This window comes from Haemaphysalis longicornis, unplaced genomic scaffold, assembly GCF_048455015.1.
Source record: "Haemaphysalis longicornis isolate Haplotype H1 unplaced genomic scaffold, Haemaphysalis longicornis Haplotype H1 scaffold_12, whole genome shotgun sequence".
Lineage (NCBI taxonomy): Eukaryota > Metazoa > Arthropoda > Arachnida > Ixodida > Ixodidae > Haemaphysalis > Haemaphysalis longicornis.
Window position 1 is genome coordinate 86,913,713 of NW_027526225.1, and position 15,994 is coordinate 86,929,706.

Here is a 15,994-nt window from a genome sequence, read left to right on the forward strand (position 1 = left end):
CATCGTTTAGGCCATGCCAGGGGCGCATAATGAGGAAAATTGAAGAAAGCGTGGTTGTTTTTTCCACGTCTTTCACAGCGATTCGCGCGCTCGCCGCTTCACGTGCACGTGCAATATTTGGCTCGGGTATTCCTGGCAGTGTAATCTAAACGTCGCGCAGGTTTACTTGCACTGCTCAAATAGTGTTGCAGGGTCTCTTTAACACCCTGCCATAACTGCAGTACTGTAGTACAGGACTTTGTGCTTGTTGCTGTAGCTTTGTCACCTAAAGCCAACGACCTTTTAAAAATATATGTGCCACCTGTAAAGCTCCTCGGGGCAGGTCTTTGAATTGAGCAACTAATAAAGCACCGAAGTTAGATGGGAGGTGAGCTTTCATTTAGTAAATATGTACACCATTTGTTAGGCAGCCTCAAAGGCAGAAATCAAGGCCTGCATTTCCTTTTTTATCGAACTTTTCATTTTGTCAGTCAGCCATAGGGCCTGGCTTTCCACTTTATGAAGAAGATCTCCTGTTTGCCATCAGTCATGCTCTCACAAAACCCAATTTTTTCTCTTGTCACACTCACCAGCATCCCCGTCACGAACCCTATCACTCAGTGCCAGAACAGCCAGTATTTATTGCTTCCAGGATTGGCATGCAATACCTTGCATAAATACGCCACAAAAATAGCTTTAAGATGCATGCAGCAATGCTCGTGGTGATTTCAATTGATGCAGAAGCATTACAGCTCCTGCTTTTATTTTATCTCAATTTTTTTCTGCCACACTCTCCCCAAGATAAACGTCTCATAAAGACGCATTTGTCCCATGACTACCTAAGCGATAAACACACCCGTAAAGACACATTTGTCCAAAGACTACCCTAGTAACTGCATCCGAAAACTACCCCAGTAACTGCATAAGTGCCACCCCAAGAGCTCAACTTGCTCAAAGTGTCGCCTGTCTAGTTTCAATCGTGCTTTCATCACAGTCGGTGCTCGCAGCGTAGGTACAGGTGCCACCATAAGTAATTGGACCAAGAATTTTTAAATATCGTGAAATATTTGTCTTATTAATGAGTTATTAATGAGTTTATGACAGCCGTCACTGGTTTACAGGATGCTTTTCCTTTAAGGGAGGACTCCTTTAAACGCACAACAATCCGGCAAAGCAGTATCCGGAAGAAGAAATTCCTGTGAATTTACGAGACCATGCTCTAATTACTTTTGACGGCATCTGTAGAGAAAGAGAGCCACGCCAGAAGCAAGCAAAAGCGTTGCAGTGGTCACGACGTGAAGACTTCGACTCTCATGCTTGTAGGCTTGAGGCAATACGGCAGTGCCACTAGCTTTCTTTTCGAAAGCAGAATTAGCTTTAAAGCTTTTAAAGAGGAGCTCCTTCAAAGGAGACATGCCTTCAAGGGATAAACTAACGGTGAACTTTCACCACTATTGTTGCACATTCGTCATTACACGACCACAGCCTGGCACTTGGCAATCGAGCTGAGTTCTACGGAGCAATGCAAGTGCCACGGGCTCACCTCTGAGATGCGCATGTAGATGCCTCGGGTATTCTGGCCAATGTCGAAGTAAAATGTCTTGTTTTCTACGCGCATGTGTCGACCCTCCGGCAGTTCCCCTTTGAAAGCTGGGGAAGAAGAAAAGAAAAGAACAGATCGCAACATTGTACAAAACAGGCTGACAGCCCCACAAATGCGAGAGCAACATGCCACTAGTCAAAATTCACTCGCAAGAAACCACCTTCAACAGTTTGTTCCGTTCAAACAATCAGAGAGGCCTAAAGCTTAAACAGGAACCCGTTTAAGCTTTAGCCGTAGAGCTGTTTTTCTTTTTTAGCAGCTCGTTCACTGCCGCCTGCATTTTTTGGATTGCGAATTGACTCTGTTTCTCCCCCCTTATGTTATACCCCGAGAGGGGCCTTAAGGGTAAATGAATGATTATTATTATTATTATTATGTTCTTTGTGACAAAAAGAACTACAGAATCACTGACAAACGGAGCAAATTTTACTAGCTATGGTTCCTTATACAACTGAACAGGGTTCTGAGCAAGCACTTGTAATGGCATACAACACAATCTCTACACTTCGTCATGCACCTGGGACAAGCACCTCCCTTCAACATGTTAACGCCCTCCCTGAATCAAACACCAGGCTCCACGCACACCTCTAAAAATATTTGTCTACAAGCTCTATTGTAGCTATGTGTGAAAACTAGTTACTTTTGATTGCTAACTGACTACAAAGTTAATGATGGTTTTGTTTAATTAGCTCTGAATCAAAACGAATATGTCACAATTTTCAATACCAAAGTTGGAATTTATGATTTCTTGAGTGCACTGCAATAACTAGGTACTAATAGAAGAAAAAATATTGGCCATATACTAAAAGGTTTTGCAAAACCTTCTATAGCATACAACAAAGAACGAAGCTATCCTGTTGCTTTTACTTCATTGATGATGATATTCAATTTTATGTGGAGGCAGTTCAAGCCTCATGAGGCGATCTCGACTACAGGTGGCTTCGCCATGGTGCAACTGCTGTAGTAAACAAGCCTTCAACCCTACCAAATGAGAGCAAGAGAAAAACAGTCAAATGTGCGTAATGCTTCGTACGGGACCGGAAGAGTAGCTCTTTTCAGAAACAGGACCGGAATGTAGCTTACTCGTGCACTGATCACGTGTTAAAACAAAGAGTGCTGTAATTTTTCAAGGCAAGTGCCGCGTGTTCACAAAAGACTTGCTGCTACTTCGTGGCATTTAAAAAAAGGGACGAAAGTCAAAACCCCCCACTCACCTCCGTCGTCCGTTCCAAACTCTTCTAGTAAATCTGTGAGCGCGTCTCGGAATTCGATCATACCCTGTGCGGGAATTGCAATCTGGGACCTAGGACCACCTCGTGCTATCGTCTGGGACACCTGCAATGGGCGAAAAGGACAACTGTAAGGACAACGTCACGTCACGGTCGTGGAAGGACACGGCATAGTCCTAGAGTGACAACGTGTTTTGTTAGGGCGGCTACTCCAGCAGAGGTGATTAAGTCGCCGTTCAACCTCAATGACGTAATAGGTGAAACTTCTACGTTGGCTCCAGGCATTTCGATTCAAGCCTCGTTTTGGAGAAAAATGCCCACGTAACAGCACTACTAGCTTTTTAGTTCTTTATACAAAGCATGAAAAGACTATAAAAAAAGCATGAAAAGACAATAAAAAATTTTGAGTTTGCCCGAACTGTTAAAACTGCTTGACGTGCAACATAACTTTAACCGTTTATACTAGTATATTAATGCCATTTCTAACCCTCAAAAGGCTGACAACTTTTCACATTCGATGCTCCTGCACTCCTCAAGCAGTGGTGATTCCCTCCCACCCGCCCACCTAATGAAGCACACCAGACAGTAGCACTACAGAGCCTTTGCAGTGTATACAACACCCCTCCCTTTATGGTGGTTGTACAACAAATCAGCCATACTAGTACAGTATTATAAACACCTCAACTGAAATATAGTTAAGCAAGCTTGTAGTTATTTCAGCGTTCAAGAACCTCACACAACTAGTGGCTTAGACAAATCATAATTCATTTAAATATGGGGGCTCTCGTCTCCAACCAAGGGAAGACATAGTAAATCTAAAGCTTGCGACCAACTTTCGTTCCGCTCTACATTGCAATGGGAGCTAAGTATGTACTGCCTTCTCCTAGTAGCTGGTAATGATGTACTGCTGCGTGGCGGTGTTTTTAAAAATGTTCAACCCTGCTTTCACATGCATTGCGTGATTTACCACATTGCAGTTACAAGTCAATGAATCCAGACAGCCCCACGTACACTGTGCCTTTAGTTTGTCCCCTTTATCTTGCACACTGTGATATGTCCACCAGATCCAAATTGAGCTTGCGACTGGTCAATTTTCATCCGCAGCAGAGAATAAAAACTATGACTATCGCTTGTTTTAAAGAGGTGAGCTCAAACTAGCACCCTGTGGTACACCATTTAATGTTTCAAGAGCACCAGGAACAACAGATACCTCTTCTCCCTTTGTCCACATGTGATCGTCTTGACACACGTGTGGCAAGTCAGAACACTAATGCATCAAACAAAAATATTCTATCAGTGCAGTAACCCTCACTGTAAAGTTGCAGAGTGCTCAATTCTCTGCACTTTAGCTGAAAGAGAGCTGGCAAAGTGGCTCAATTGCGATGCTGAACACTTGCGAGGCTGAACACAGGTTTGACCCCGGCCCCAGTGGCCATTTTTCCAACACTAGTGGCAAAAAATGAACACACTTGCATGTAGAGAATTTCGGCACACGTTAAGAATCCCAGGTGTTCTAAATTATTCCGCAGTCCTCCGATACAGTGCACCTCATAGCCCAGATGAAGCTTTGGCACATAAAACCTCCCAATTTTTTTACGCCAAAGCTGTGTACGTCTCAGATGGCTCGGTGTTTTATGCACTATCTTTATCGGTCTTTATCAGTTCCGGCCACACGACACCGCTGTTATGTGCTGGTCCATCTGTTGCTCCCTGCGGGCACACTTGACTGCAGTGTACATTTTCAAGCCACATGCATACAACACGGATCGCCACATTCATTTACATACAGAAAGTGTCATCAAACGATATATGGGGGAGACATCGAAGGCCAATGTGGCACCAGTGCATCTGCTTAATTTGTGTACATACGAAATATAAACGGTGCTGCGAAGCAGGGCACTCCATTTGTGCTGTCACATCACAAAACCATCACCATCTTATTGCAGTTGAAGCTATTGGTACCGGTTAACAACCAGTGAGGACATTAAACCCGAGACCATAATGTTAGGCCTCCCATCAGACTGGCGCTTTACATCCCTGAAATCCAGGAAGGTGGGTTAGAAGTTTAGGTTAGGTTAGAAGCTCTCAGTTTAGTTTGAATATCAGCTAAACATTAGCACTCATGTTCAACGTTACACATGCACTGTAGTGACAGCAACGTTTAATACCCAATTCCTAACTCCAATCCTGCCTAGGCTGTACCAAAATTACTTGAAATACTTTCTATACACAACACCATGTAAAGCACAGTGCACTTGCACGTTCACAGTTAGCTAAGAACGAGTCGTGGTAAAAGGCAACGGCACCTCTAAGAGAAATGCGAGAGATCATAACTTACTGTTCATCAAATGGGGTACATCTAATACAGCTGCACTGGCCATCCACCTTCGCAATGTGGAATTTCTCATTTTTTTAGTAAAGGAGGCAGGTCGCTTCCTGCTTTTGTGGTCACTGCCTCAGTGGTCACTGCCTCAGTGGTCACTGCCTCAGTGGTCACTGGTGGATTGTCACTGACAGCCAGCCCTCAGAAACAAATTTCCCAGCAGCAATCAGAAAGGAGATTAATGCAAAGGGTTTTTACAGCCACTTCAATACAGCTCAGCATAGAGCAATGGCAAGCTCGCAAGTCCCGCACTGACCCTTAGAAACCGCCCCCTAGAGTTTTCCTTGAGGTCCAGGTAGTAGCGCCTATTGTCCTTGATCATGATCTCACTCTTCAGCTTGCCGTCCTCGGGCAGGTTCTCTGGATTGGGGGGACCTGCACGAGAGGAGGAGGAGGAACGGAGAAGAGCAGTGGAACAAGCTCGTCAAAGGCGCCCCACTTCCACACACAGACAATGGAAACGAGGTTACAGCAAACGGGTGGCCGACTGCCTCGGAGGCTGCTCCGAGAGGCCATCACTTTTACCACTCTTAAAGGAGTACTGACATCAAATTTTGACGCCTAAAAAATGATATAATTGGCTTCAGTAGTTTGTACAGATGCCTCACAGAAATTTTTGCAGCGATCCGAGGCCGGAATCACATCTAAAATCGATTTTGATTGTCCCAGCCGCGAGCTTCCACAAATCGACAGCACTAGCGAAATTGCTTTCGGCGTGACGAAACTTCAGCCTGCGTGTCTAGCCGGTTCAGGGTGACGTCATATAGTCGTTTTTGGAACCGGAAATGATATCCTGCGCTGCGCGCTGCTGTGGTCGGTGGTATTCGTTTGGGCATGAGACGTACGGGTGTAGCTGTGTGAGCAATGCTTGTAAACTTTGCGCACTTTGCGTGTTCGACGTCTTTGCTCTTCAGTTCGTGGCCGGCACATGGTGTTCCCTTGCACTGGTGCTGAAAACTGCGCGGTGCCGGCACCGCGGCGACGCGGCGGTGCGCGTCGCCGAGCTCGACCAAGTTGTGCTATGGCAAGCTCGCGGAATGCGAAGTACTGCTCGCGGAAGCCTGTCCGAGCAAATCGACGACGACGCCAAGATGCATTATTTTCCACGCGACGACATGCAGCGCTAAACGTGAACTGAGTTCGTGCGCGGCGGCGGCCGCAAGAACTGTCGCCCAAGCCAGCGGGCTCGGCGTTGCTCGCGTCAGCTTGGGTGTTGGGAATTTCAGGCTTAGTATAGTGGCGAATATTTGATCGCCGGTATCTGTAAAACTGCGAATGACCATCCCTTATACAACTTTTCACCACACTATCATCCCCTTTTTCGCATACTGAGCTTTATTTTGGCGATAATTTCCGTTTCAGCGATCGGTGACCAAGACATCTGCCACGGCCTGTTTTGATTCTAGCGCGCAGGTGGCGCCATCTTTCGGCCGCTCGCCGCACCGCGCTGCCGGCAGTGCTGGGTCGGAGCGCGGAACCTCTGCTGCCGGTCAGCTTAGGCTTACCATCGCGGCAAATATCTGAACACCGCTTTAAAATTCAGCGCTGACAACAACCCCTAGCACAATTTTTCAACACACTAACATCTACTTTCTCGCATGTGGAACTTCTTTTTCGCGATCAGATTGATTAGAAGAGTGGTGACAAGCTGTTGCTGTCACGGCCGGCTCCGGTTCGAGCCGCAGTGATATTAAAAAACGGACGACGGCGAAGACATCGCCGGCCTAATCGCCTGGCCAAATAAAGTTGTTCTGTCTGTCGGGTGGCAGTGAGTCATCCGAGTCTGACGATTCAGATGACATGTCGACTGCGCGGGCAAGTGCAGACCATGTGCAATCGTAGCAGACGATGCGGCGAACGTCCCTGACGTCACGGGTGAGACCGTGACGTAAGGCTGGCCCGCTTGCAGGCTGGCCTTCGAACGGCCATTTTCCCGCACGGCGACCAAATTTGAAACTGGTTGCAATAAACATGCTATAATTAATTCTGTGTTGGCGGCTGACGGCTTTCGGTTCGATTTTCGTAATTACTGGTCCAATAGGTATTCTTTACAGCATAAAAACTGAAAGCGAGAAATTTCGTGTCAGTACTCCTTTAACTGGTTGCGTCCCCTTTTTACAGAACCAGCAGTGAGCTCCAGACATTGTGCATATCGTGGTGTCTATGTGACAATATACAGCAGTGACAGAATACTGGACGTTGCCATGGCAAAGAGTACGCACTGTTGGTACCCTCCCCAGAAGCTTTCCACCAGACACCGCAGAAGCCAATCCCAGTGTGTGTTAGTTCATATCTTCCCAATGGGTGCACTCATTTTCTCAGACAAAGGGAGCGAATGGCATTGCCATAGTAACTGGCCACGTGAATCTCAGTGCTCCCTTGCCTCTCTTGCATGGCCAAAGCACGTCAGTCACTGTACACTGAATAATGACATTCATATGAATGCCATTATTGGCTATTATATAATAGCCAATAATTTCCATAACAATAGCACTAAATTGTTTTAAATATGTTTTAATGAATATATCCTCAAATTATTCAATCACACAACACTGCCAAAGCATTTTCAGTTGTAAACAACCGATGCTGATCCATCAAATCATGCTGCATAATTTTCATCACAATTTTCTTCCCTTTTGTCACACAGTGTGCTAGAGGATTAAAGGCAGTGTGAGATGCACCACACCTACCACTCACTACTCAAAAGCTATTTGCTTCTTTGCGCACAAGCAAAGATGACAACGAATGGAATGTGGGATCACTGACTTCACTTCAATATGAGTACTCCCGTCCTGTGACTACTTTTCAGCTACAGGTGACTCGCCCAACTAAATGGATGTTTAAGCGACGCTAAGCTTTAAACAGTCGAACCTTGTTTTAATGAAGTAGTATCGGGACAGCAAATTAGCTCGTTATATCCGATATTCATTGTAAGAGTAGAGGCAAAAACTGGCTCTAACAAATTGAAAATCTGGCTCGCGCAAAAATACTTGATACGAAAAAGTATTCTTTGAGGCTTCGAATCCACTATAAACAAGGTAACTCGTACCTTACTCCTTGTTGCGTTTCAACCTCAATGAACCAGAACATCAGTACATGAAATTACAACAGAACAAAGTTCACCTGCCAATACAGGCCTGCATCCTTATTTGACGAAGGATGTGATCTTCGTCTGATGGCTCCTGACAGCACTGAGCAGGATGAAGCTTTCCACAGTGTCCGCGAACAAAAGGCCCTTAATATCTCTACAGTTTCAGATGACGTTTTTTTTTTTAAATGGCTTCTCAGCCTCCTGGCCAAATATTTCTTCATTATATCTATATCAAGCGCGGCTCTAACATTTCAATTTCGTTATAAAAGAATAAGTGTCACTGAAATAAAGCGTGACCAACCAAAGTATGTGTTTACTTTGCTATAGCTGATAATTCACTATATCAGCGTTTGTTATAATGAGGTCAAACTGTACCAGCTTAACAAAACGTGCTGCTGAGCTAGTTGGTACATACTTTAAGAAAGAAGGAAATGTGGCGCAAACTAGACGTGGATGAAGAAAACAAGGTAAGACATATATATATATACAGGCGTTTTCTTCTTCCTTACTAAAGTATGTACCAGCTTCCATGTGGCAACCAAATTCATAGTAGCTGCCGACCTCCTAGCTCCGTTTACCTCTGTTCATGGGGTGCAGTACAAATTCTGTAAATGACCAAATGGGCTCATTGAATACAGCAAAAGTTCGACCTATACCTACCTGGCAAGCAGGAAAAAACCATGCGCGCAAAATTGCAGTACGGCTCGACCAGTAACAGCAAATTGCAAATGCTAGCCTGTCAGGTTTGGCACAACTACTCGTTAACTAATTTTATTTATTTACAATACTGCCAGTCTCTACTGAGACCACAGCAGGTGGAGACAATGTACAGATAGAGAGAATACTCATCATGCCAACTATTGAGCTATAAGTGAAAGAAATGAGTGACAGCAACTTTACACTTTACAGAAAAGCAATTTACACTACATGATACGTACACCTCGTACTCGTATGTGTTAATTTTCATGATAAATAGACAAAAAATTTAAACATTTTGCACTGCATACACAACTACATACGCAAAGTACAAGTACATGATGGTTTGCATGATCACATAATAGCACTGGCAATTAAGACAAGATGGGAGATTTTTTCAATTTTTCATTCGAAAGCAGATAGCAACTTTACTGGTGAGAAGGTCTAGCATGTTCCATTCATGGATGGCAACCATAAAAAAGGAGTATCGAAATGCATCATTACTACATTTATACTCCGCTAAAGTGTTTGTGTGTTTGTGCCTGGTAGCCCGTGTTTGTGAGTAAGAAATAAACTTTGAAATGTCAATTTTGGAAAAATTATGCAGGAGTTGATAAATATGTTTTAAGCGTGCCTGTTTCGCTCATGCTTCTGGTGAAGAAGTCCAGAAATGGCTAGGAGGTTAGTGAGAGAGTGTTGACGTTTAAGTTTGTTATGGATGATTGTCATTACACTACTGCCCCAACATCACTCGCAGGCCTACCTATCCTACTTGTAAACCCATGCCACACGTGTCTCGACGTTTGTAACATACGTCTAAACCCAGCTAGCTCTTTGTAAAGGGTTTGAAGGCACTCACCCACACAAAGCTGTGTTTATTGTGCCTGTTTGGAGTACATGCCAATTCAATGAGCAATCAGTCTGAACAAAGGAGATTTCCATGCAGTGGCGTCAGCCACCACCAAAGCAAAAACACCAGACTCTACAGTCCTGATTTGCAGTGTAGTGCAAAAGTTAAGGGGTCATGATGCTCGTCGCTGCTTTCAAGCAACTGTAATTATTCAAATATAAGGCAAGGTTTTTTTTTTTTTTCGAAATCCGCAGTCTCAAAGTCATACCCCGCCTTATATTCGAAGCTCAGTATACATATAGGTTAGTAGAGACAGAGACACACGAGAAAGACGTAGAAAAAATAAAACTAAGTTTACTGACGTTTCAGGAAGAGGACTTCCTTTCTGGACTTCCCTTCCTGAAACGTCAGTAAACTTATTTTTATTTTTTCTAAGTCTTTCTCGTGTGTCTATGTCTCTACTAACCTTATTTTTTCGCTCTCTGTGTGAGTTTTTATTTATATATAACAGTGCAGGGCTTGGCAGCTGAATAGTAGATTAAATTAGAGTCACCACAAAAAACATAACAATATTTAATACGACGTTTCGGCTGGGAACCAGCCTTTTTCAAGCCGTTTTCGTGGTGACTCTAATTTAATATATATATATAATTATGGATTTTTTTTACTATCCAAACAGCATTCTTGCCTTATAATTGTGACCGCTTTATAATTGAATAAATACGGTATCATGCAGTGGCATCTGCTGCCAAGAAAAAAAGAAAGAAACTAGATGAGCCATTATCAGTCGCTCCATGTTTTGGGAAATCGCGACGGTTCATCTACAAGTTCGCCACAATTTCTCTACCTTTCCTGCTTCCTGAAAATATCCGCATTGCATTGCAGGCAACGTATCACTGAGGTTAACAACACTAGAATGTGCAGGACTCACCCAACGAGGCGTAGAGTTCGCTAAAGGACGTCAGGTGGTCCCGGAACTCCGCTGCTGTGGACATGGCCAGCAGAAGGCGACTTTTCCTACCTACTACTCCAACCTGCATACACACCGGAAAATGAAGACAATGGGAGGAATATCTAGGCATTCCAAAAAGGCACAATGCGACAATTACACACAACAAAAGTACGGTAAACAAGGCTTTGTAGTCCTCTGAAAGCCTAGCGCCTCATTCGGATTCGCTTGAAGAGCTGTTGTTGTGGCATCATCGCAGACGACCTCAAGAAACACACGATTTGGCGGGAGAATCAAAATTTTAACATACATTGATTAATTCTTAGTGACTAAAGCATCGTTTGGTGCCGGACAAGCACTGGGGGCACTGTGAAACGCCAAATCTTTCGAATAAAACAAACTTGTCTTTTCTCTTCATGGCCCCTTTAAGCCCTGACGGTTCCCCAGGAGCGGCGCCGTACCTGTTGGACCTCAGCCACCTTGATGAAGCGGCCTCGGCGGTTCTGTTTGACGTCCAGGTAGAACCTCTTGGACTGGATCTGGAGCATCTTGGTGGCCAGTTCCTGCTCCCCTTGGGACATGAGCTGCCCCCCTGCGGTCACAGAGAGAGGACAACAGAGCGGAACATGAGGCACGAGGCTCCCGCACAAAGATTTTGAGGCAACGGCATCCACAGTAACCGCTGCACTCGGATCCGTTCAAGAGAGAAACGCCAGTGCATTCACACACATCAGAGTTGACCGAGTAGGCCTATAGTGGAGTTATTTAACACCGAAAGTGTGGACCGATTTTACACCCCAGTTTTGGGGAAGGCGGAGTGAAAAAAAAAAGAGTTGATCGAGCACTTTATAGTGGAGTTATTTAACACCAAAAGTGTGGAATTAATTTACACCCCACATCCCAGTGCGGGCAAGGTGGAGTGAAAAAAAAGAGTTGACCGAGCACTCCTTATATGGAGTTATTTAACCCCATAAGTGTGGGCTTAATTTACACCCCAGTGTTGGGAAAGGTGAAGTGAAAACTGTTCAATTGTGCCATTAACTCACCAACACAATTACATTTGTGATTAAAACGGGCTTTAGTAAAACTGGCCCGATAATGCAGCAATCACAGGGTAGTAAAGAGGGCTCGCACCGCTGGCTTCGGAGCACGATGCGCGCACTCAGCAAAAAAATATTACGACAAACGATGCACCACGTACTACATAAAATCCCAAGCTTTCACACATCATGCAACGCACACTCTTTGTCAGAGTTCAAGCCGAAAACCAGAGCACACATTTCGCGTGACGTTCACGGCAACGCATAAAAAACCCATTTCTTCCCGCTATTTTCAAGGAGATTATCATTTTTTTAACAACAAAGAAAAGGACGCCTACCCGGCGCCCTGCCAAGGAAGCTACACTGCATAGCCCAGCAGCCTAGAGGCGAAACCAGAGCAGGATGCGATCGCAACGAAAAAAAAAATCGACGATTGCTTTGGCGGTTTACAGAGAGTAGCCGCCTCCGTAAAGCACCCGTTGGCGACAAAATGTTCTATTCGTGCCGCGCATATCGTCGAACGGGGAAAGCGGCGGCGGCAAGGGTAATTGCGGGCGATACCGCGCAAAAAGGCGGCCGGGCTTTCAAACGGTCACTCGCCCGCACCGCGTTGACGTCAGACGACAGCAGCAGTTTCCAGAAAGCAGCGGGGACAGAGAGCCGCACTTGACCGAGGACTATGTGAGGTTAAACAAATTAGTGGAAGGCGTAAAGGTAAACAAACGAACGTGGGCGATGCGGGCGCGGTTGACGACGGCCTGTCCACTCGAAAGGCACTAACGGGACCGTGGGGAAGTGGGGAGGCTCTTTAGGGTAGAAAAGTGGGGGCGGATATTGAAGCGGCTTTGGCCTCGGGATGGAGCCATATGCCGGCGTAGAGACATGCCTCCATCCTGTGAGTCAGTAAAACGAAAAATTAAAAATTGGCCTCGCATCTGCTCACTTCGTTGCAAATGTCGACAGACGATAGCCTTGTGCCGCGTTGTTCTGCCACGTACACGCCCACCTCCCTCTCGTGCTTTTCCCTTCCCTTTCGATTATACACGATAAACACGGAGGAGATTTGCTAAAGCCGGTTCAATTTTCCCGCGTTCCACTGCTCGCGCCATCTACTGAAACCTTTTGTTACTGTTGAACATGGGACACCGTCACGAGGTCCAGGTTCGCGCCAGCTCTAGGGGTTCGGAAAAGTTTTGCCTATATAAGCACCTCGTTCAAAAATTCATTTGCTTTTGACCAAGTGGCTGAATCGAGGAACCGACAGACAGACAGACAGACCAAAGTTTTCCGGTTTAAAAAGCCCACGAAGCACTGTCGTCTTTGAAATTTAACTTTCCCGCCCCCTTTCTCTTATCCTTTTTGGTTATCCGATGCCTCGCGAAGCATTTGCATACTTGATTAAAAAGTACTCCTAGACGTGGCAGCAGCACCACGGCTTTGTCGAGGAAAAAGTGGAGATTATAGTGCGGAAATTTTCGCTTTACAACGACCACGGTGAGATCAGTAAGATGTTTGAGTGGCGCCCCCTGGCTCTGACGTCGGCTTAGGGACCCGCTCCGCTGTCGTCTGCTACACTCCGCTTGTGAGGGGCAGCAGCACCTGTGCTAGAAATCACCCGCTTTGACGCTTTAGTGCATCAAAAAGCGTATTTCTAGTAATTCAGGTATTTTTACCAACTGACGCATATGAATAATTTCAAACTGTATCCCCCACAAGTTTGCAACACACGAGGAGAGACAGAACAACTTTCTTCAGAGCATCGGTCGGAAGATCGTGTGTAACTTGTCCTCTCTAGCTTACACGCGCGGTTCAGCGTTCAGAGCTCCTCGATAAGTACTCAAAATGTGTAGGCTTCCATACTGTTCATAAAGACTGAACAGTCTAATGCTACGTGTCAAGCAGAGGGCCCCTACACGGGCATTGCATAGCAGGAAATAAAGCGGCTGTCTTCTATTTGTTTCGTTGTTGACTTGTATGAGGTTGATGTTATTTTTGTTTTTGTTTTTTACTGTGCCAACGCATTAATTTTTCCGCACCGTCACAAACGTCTTATTAGTACGTTTTGGGATGCTTGGGAGGATCACAAAGATCGTGTGGATATTTTCTTCAGGCTGTATGGCAGACATTCCTTTCTTCACAAATTCGCTTTCGTTACGTCTGCGTGCTAGAAGCTGCATATTCGCAACGTACGTTGTTGGTTCACATGCAAATAGAATGAGAAGATTTGTGCTACGCCACCGCGATCGCGTTCCAGACAACTTACGTTGTCCAGAGTACTCGAAGGCGGCTTTTGTGCTCCGAATTTCTACCGTAACCATCGTTATCATAACGAGCTGACTCTCAACCCAAACAATTACGACATGATTACGGGGTTGAATTTGTGATATACAATAGTATACGTGCATATATTACAAGAATCGAAACCGATGAATATTTCCAAGCAGCTCTTTATTGATTGCCACCCCTTCCAGTCGTAAAGAACAAATCCTGTCCTACGCGGGATGGTATTATTTACATTGAAAATTCCTCTTACTCTCTCGACCTCGACTGAAGACCCCGAACACTAACCAGCTCGATTTCAAAATAAAGTTTTCTCCTCCTCTTCTCCCTCCAACTCTTGAGAGCAGTTTTCCTATGACGCATATCCGAATATTGGGGAGATAAGGCTGTGGTAAATGTACCGAAATATCCCTCCAGGTCTGAACAAACATAGTGTTACTGTATCTTTACCGTAGACGTTATTCGTTTTGCTCAATAATCCTCCATACTGGTTAGAAACCTGGTACAAAACCAGCACGCGCCTATACACAGTGGGTTATTTGGAACTCAGCCTACAGGTTTTGCGGCCCATAGTGCATGTCGGCCTACTTTCATGCTATTACAACGTAAAGTGATGTGATATAATACTTTCGATCGTTCGGCGAGATTGCAAAAATTGTAGTTCCTTGCATATGTAAGACCCCTAATTATGCATATGGGAATCGTAATGCCTTCTGCCAAATCCGACAGCCCCGAAGGCCTAGTATTTGTTTTGGTCTTGCATTTTCGCTGTTGTCGGTTATTAGCAGCTGGCGGCTCCCTTAGTTCTAAAGATTGCTGAACACTGAAGCTGGCGCTTACTCCGGCTCTTCGCGCTCCGCACAGGACCGGCTTCGCAAAAACTGGGGCGGCGCCGGCAATGTTTCTTCCGGAGCGGTATCAAAAACTATACTTTAAATGTCGCCTTGAACTGGTGTATGCTATTTAAAGTGTTTTATTATGGTAAAAAGTTACGCACACGCAAAATCTTGTGCGGACAAGCATCAGACGTCAACCGAGCGCAAAGAAACAGCAGGCAGAGCGAGCCCGAGTGAAGCAGACGACAAATGCGACAGTCCCTAAGCCGACGTCACGGAGGAGCGCTTCGCAGCGCCGCCCGTGGTCGCGCTCGCCGCCAATTCCATGGCGTAATCCACGCCGTTTCCGCATCATGAATCACGGACATCACGGATGTTCCACATCCGTAAGCACTGCTCCGATCATCCGTCTTTTCAAAGCAGTTTTTTTTTTTCAACCGACCTTGCAAGTGAGAACCTTGCAAGTGAGAACGCGGACACGGTATTATAGCCCTAGCGGCTCAATAATCAATTAATTAATTAATTCGCTCGTTTATTTTTTCGCAAAACTAGGACGCCGAAGTCGAAACAGGCGCTTCGAAGTACATTCGGGTAAAGGTATCTTTTCTTATAAAGTAATACGAGATACATTGCTGGATGTGTAGACCGTAGATTGACGCGTCACTGTCTTGAGGAACGGGATCATGACGTACCAATTCCGTCGAAAGAAACTTCCAACACTGACGCTTTATTCCATTCTCTTTTCGAACCGCGCGGCGTAGACAACCGAAAAACAAATAAGCGGTGCACATTTGAAGGTTATACTTCCCTTTCCTTTTCGACAGAGAAGTTTCTTTAGCGCGCAGCCGCGAACAACGTCTCAACGCGCCCAAACGGAAAGCGACCGGCACACGTTGGTGTTGCGTCAGCGGAAGCTCGTCGACGACCGCCGCGTGCCGGCGGCGGCTGACAGTTGAGCGATCCGGCAGCCTTTGTGCGGCTTCGCGAGGCTCGGTACATAACGGCACTGCTGCGACGTCACACATCCGTCGCGCAGTGCAGCGTGCTTGGTACACACC

At 45.5% G+C, this 15,994-nt stretch overlaps 1 protein-coding gene across 2 annotated transcripts in view; it reads right to left on the minus strand.

The window, feature by feature from the left end:
- Nucleotides 1-15,994, minus strand: part of Pur-alpha (Purine-rich binding protein-alpha) — a 138,845-nt gene that overhangs the window by 11,608 nt on the left and 111,243 nt on the right. For both annotated transcript variants that reach the window (XM_077693659.1, XM_077693660.1), the window contains 5 exons: nucleotides 11,242-11,372; nucleotides 10,763-10,865; nucleotides 5,451-5,569; nucleotides 2,797-2,917; nucleotides 1,523-1,629 (listed from right to left, as the gene is read on the minus strand). In XM_077693659.1, the coding sequence (XP_077549785.1) occupies nucleotides 1,523-1,629; nucleotides 2,797-2,917; nucleotides 5,451-5,569; nucleotides 10,763-10,865; nucleotides 11,242-11,372 (581 nt within the window). The remainder of the gene's footprint in view (nucleotides 1-1,522; nucleotides 1,630-2,796; nucleotides 2,918-5,450; nucleotides 5,570-10,762; nucleotides 10,866-11,241; nucleotides 11,373-15,994) is intronic.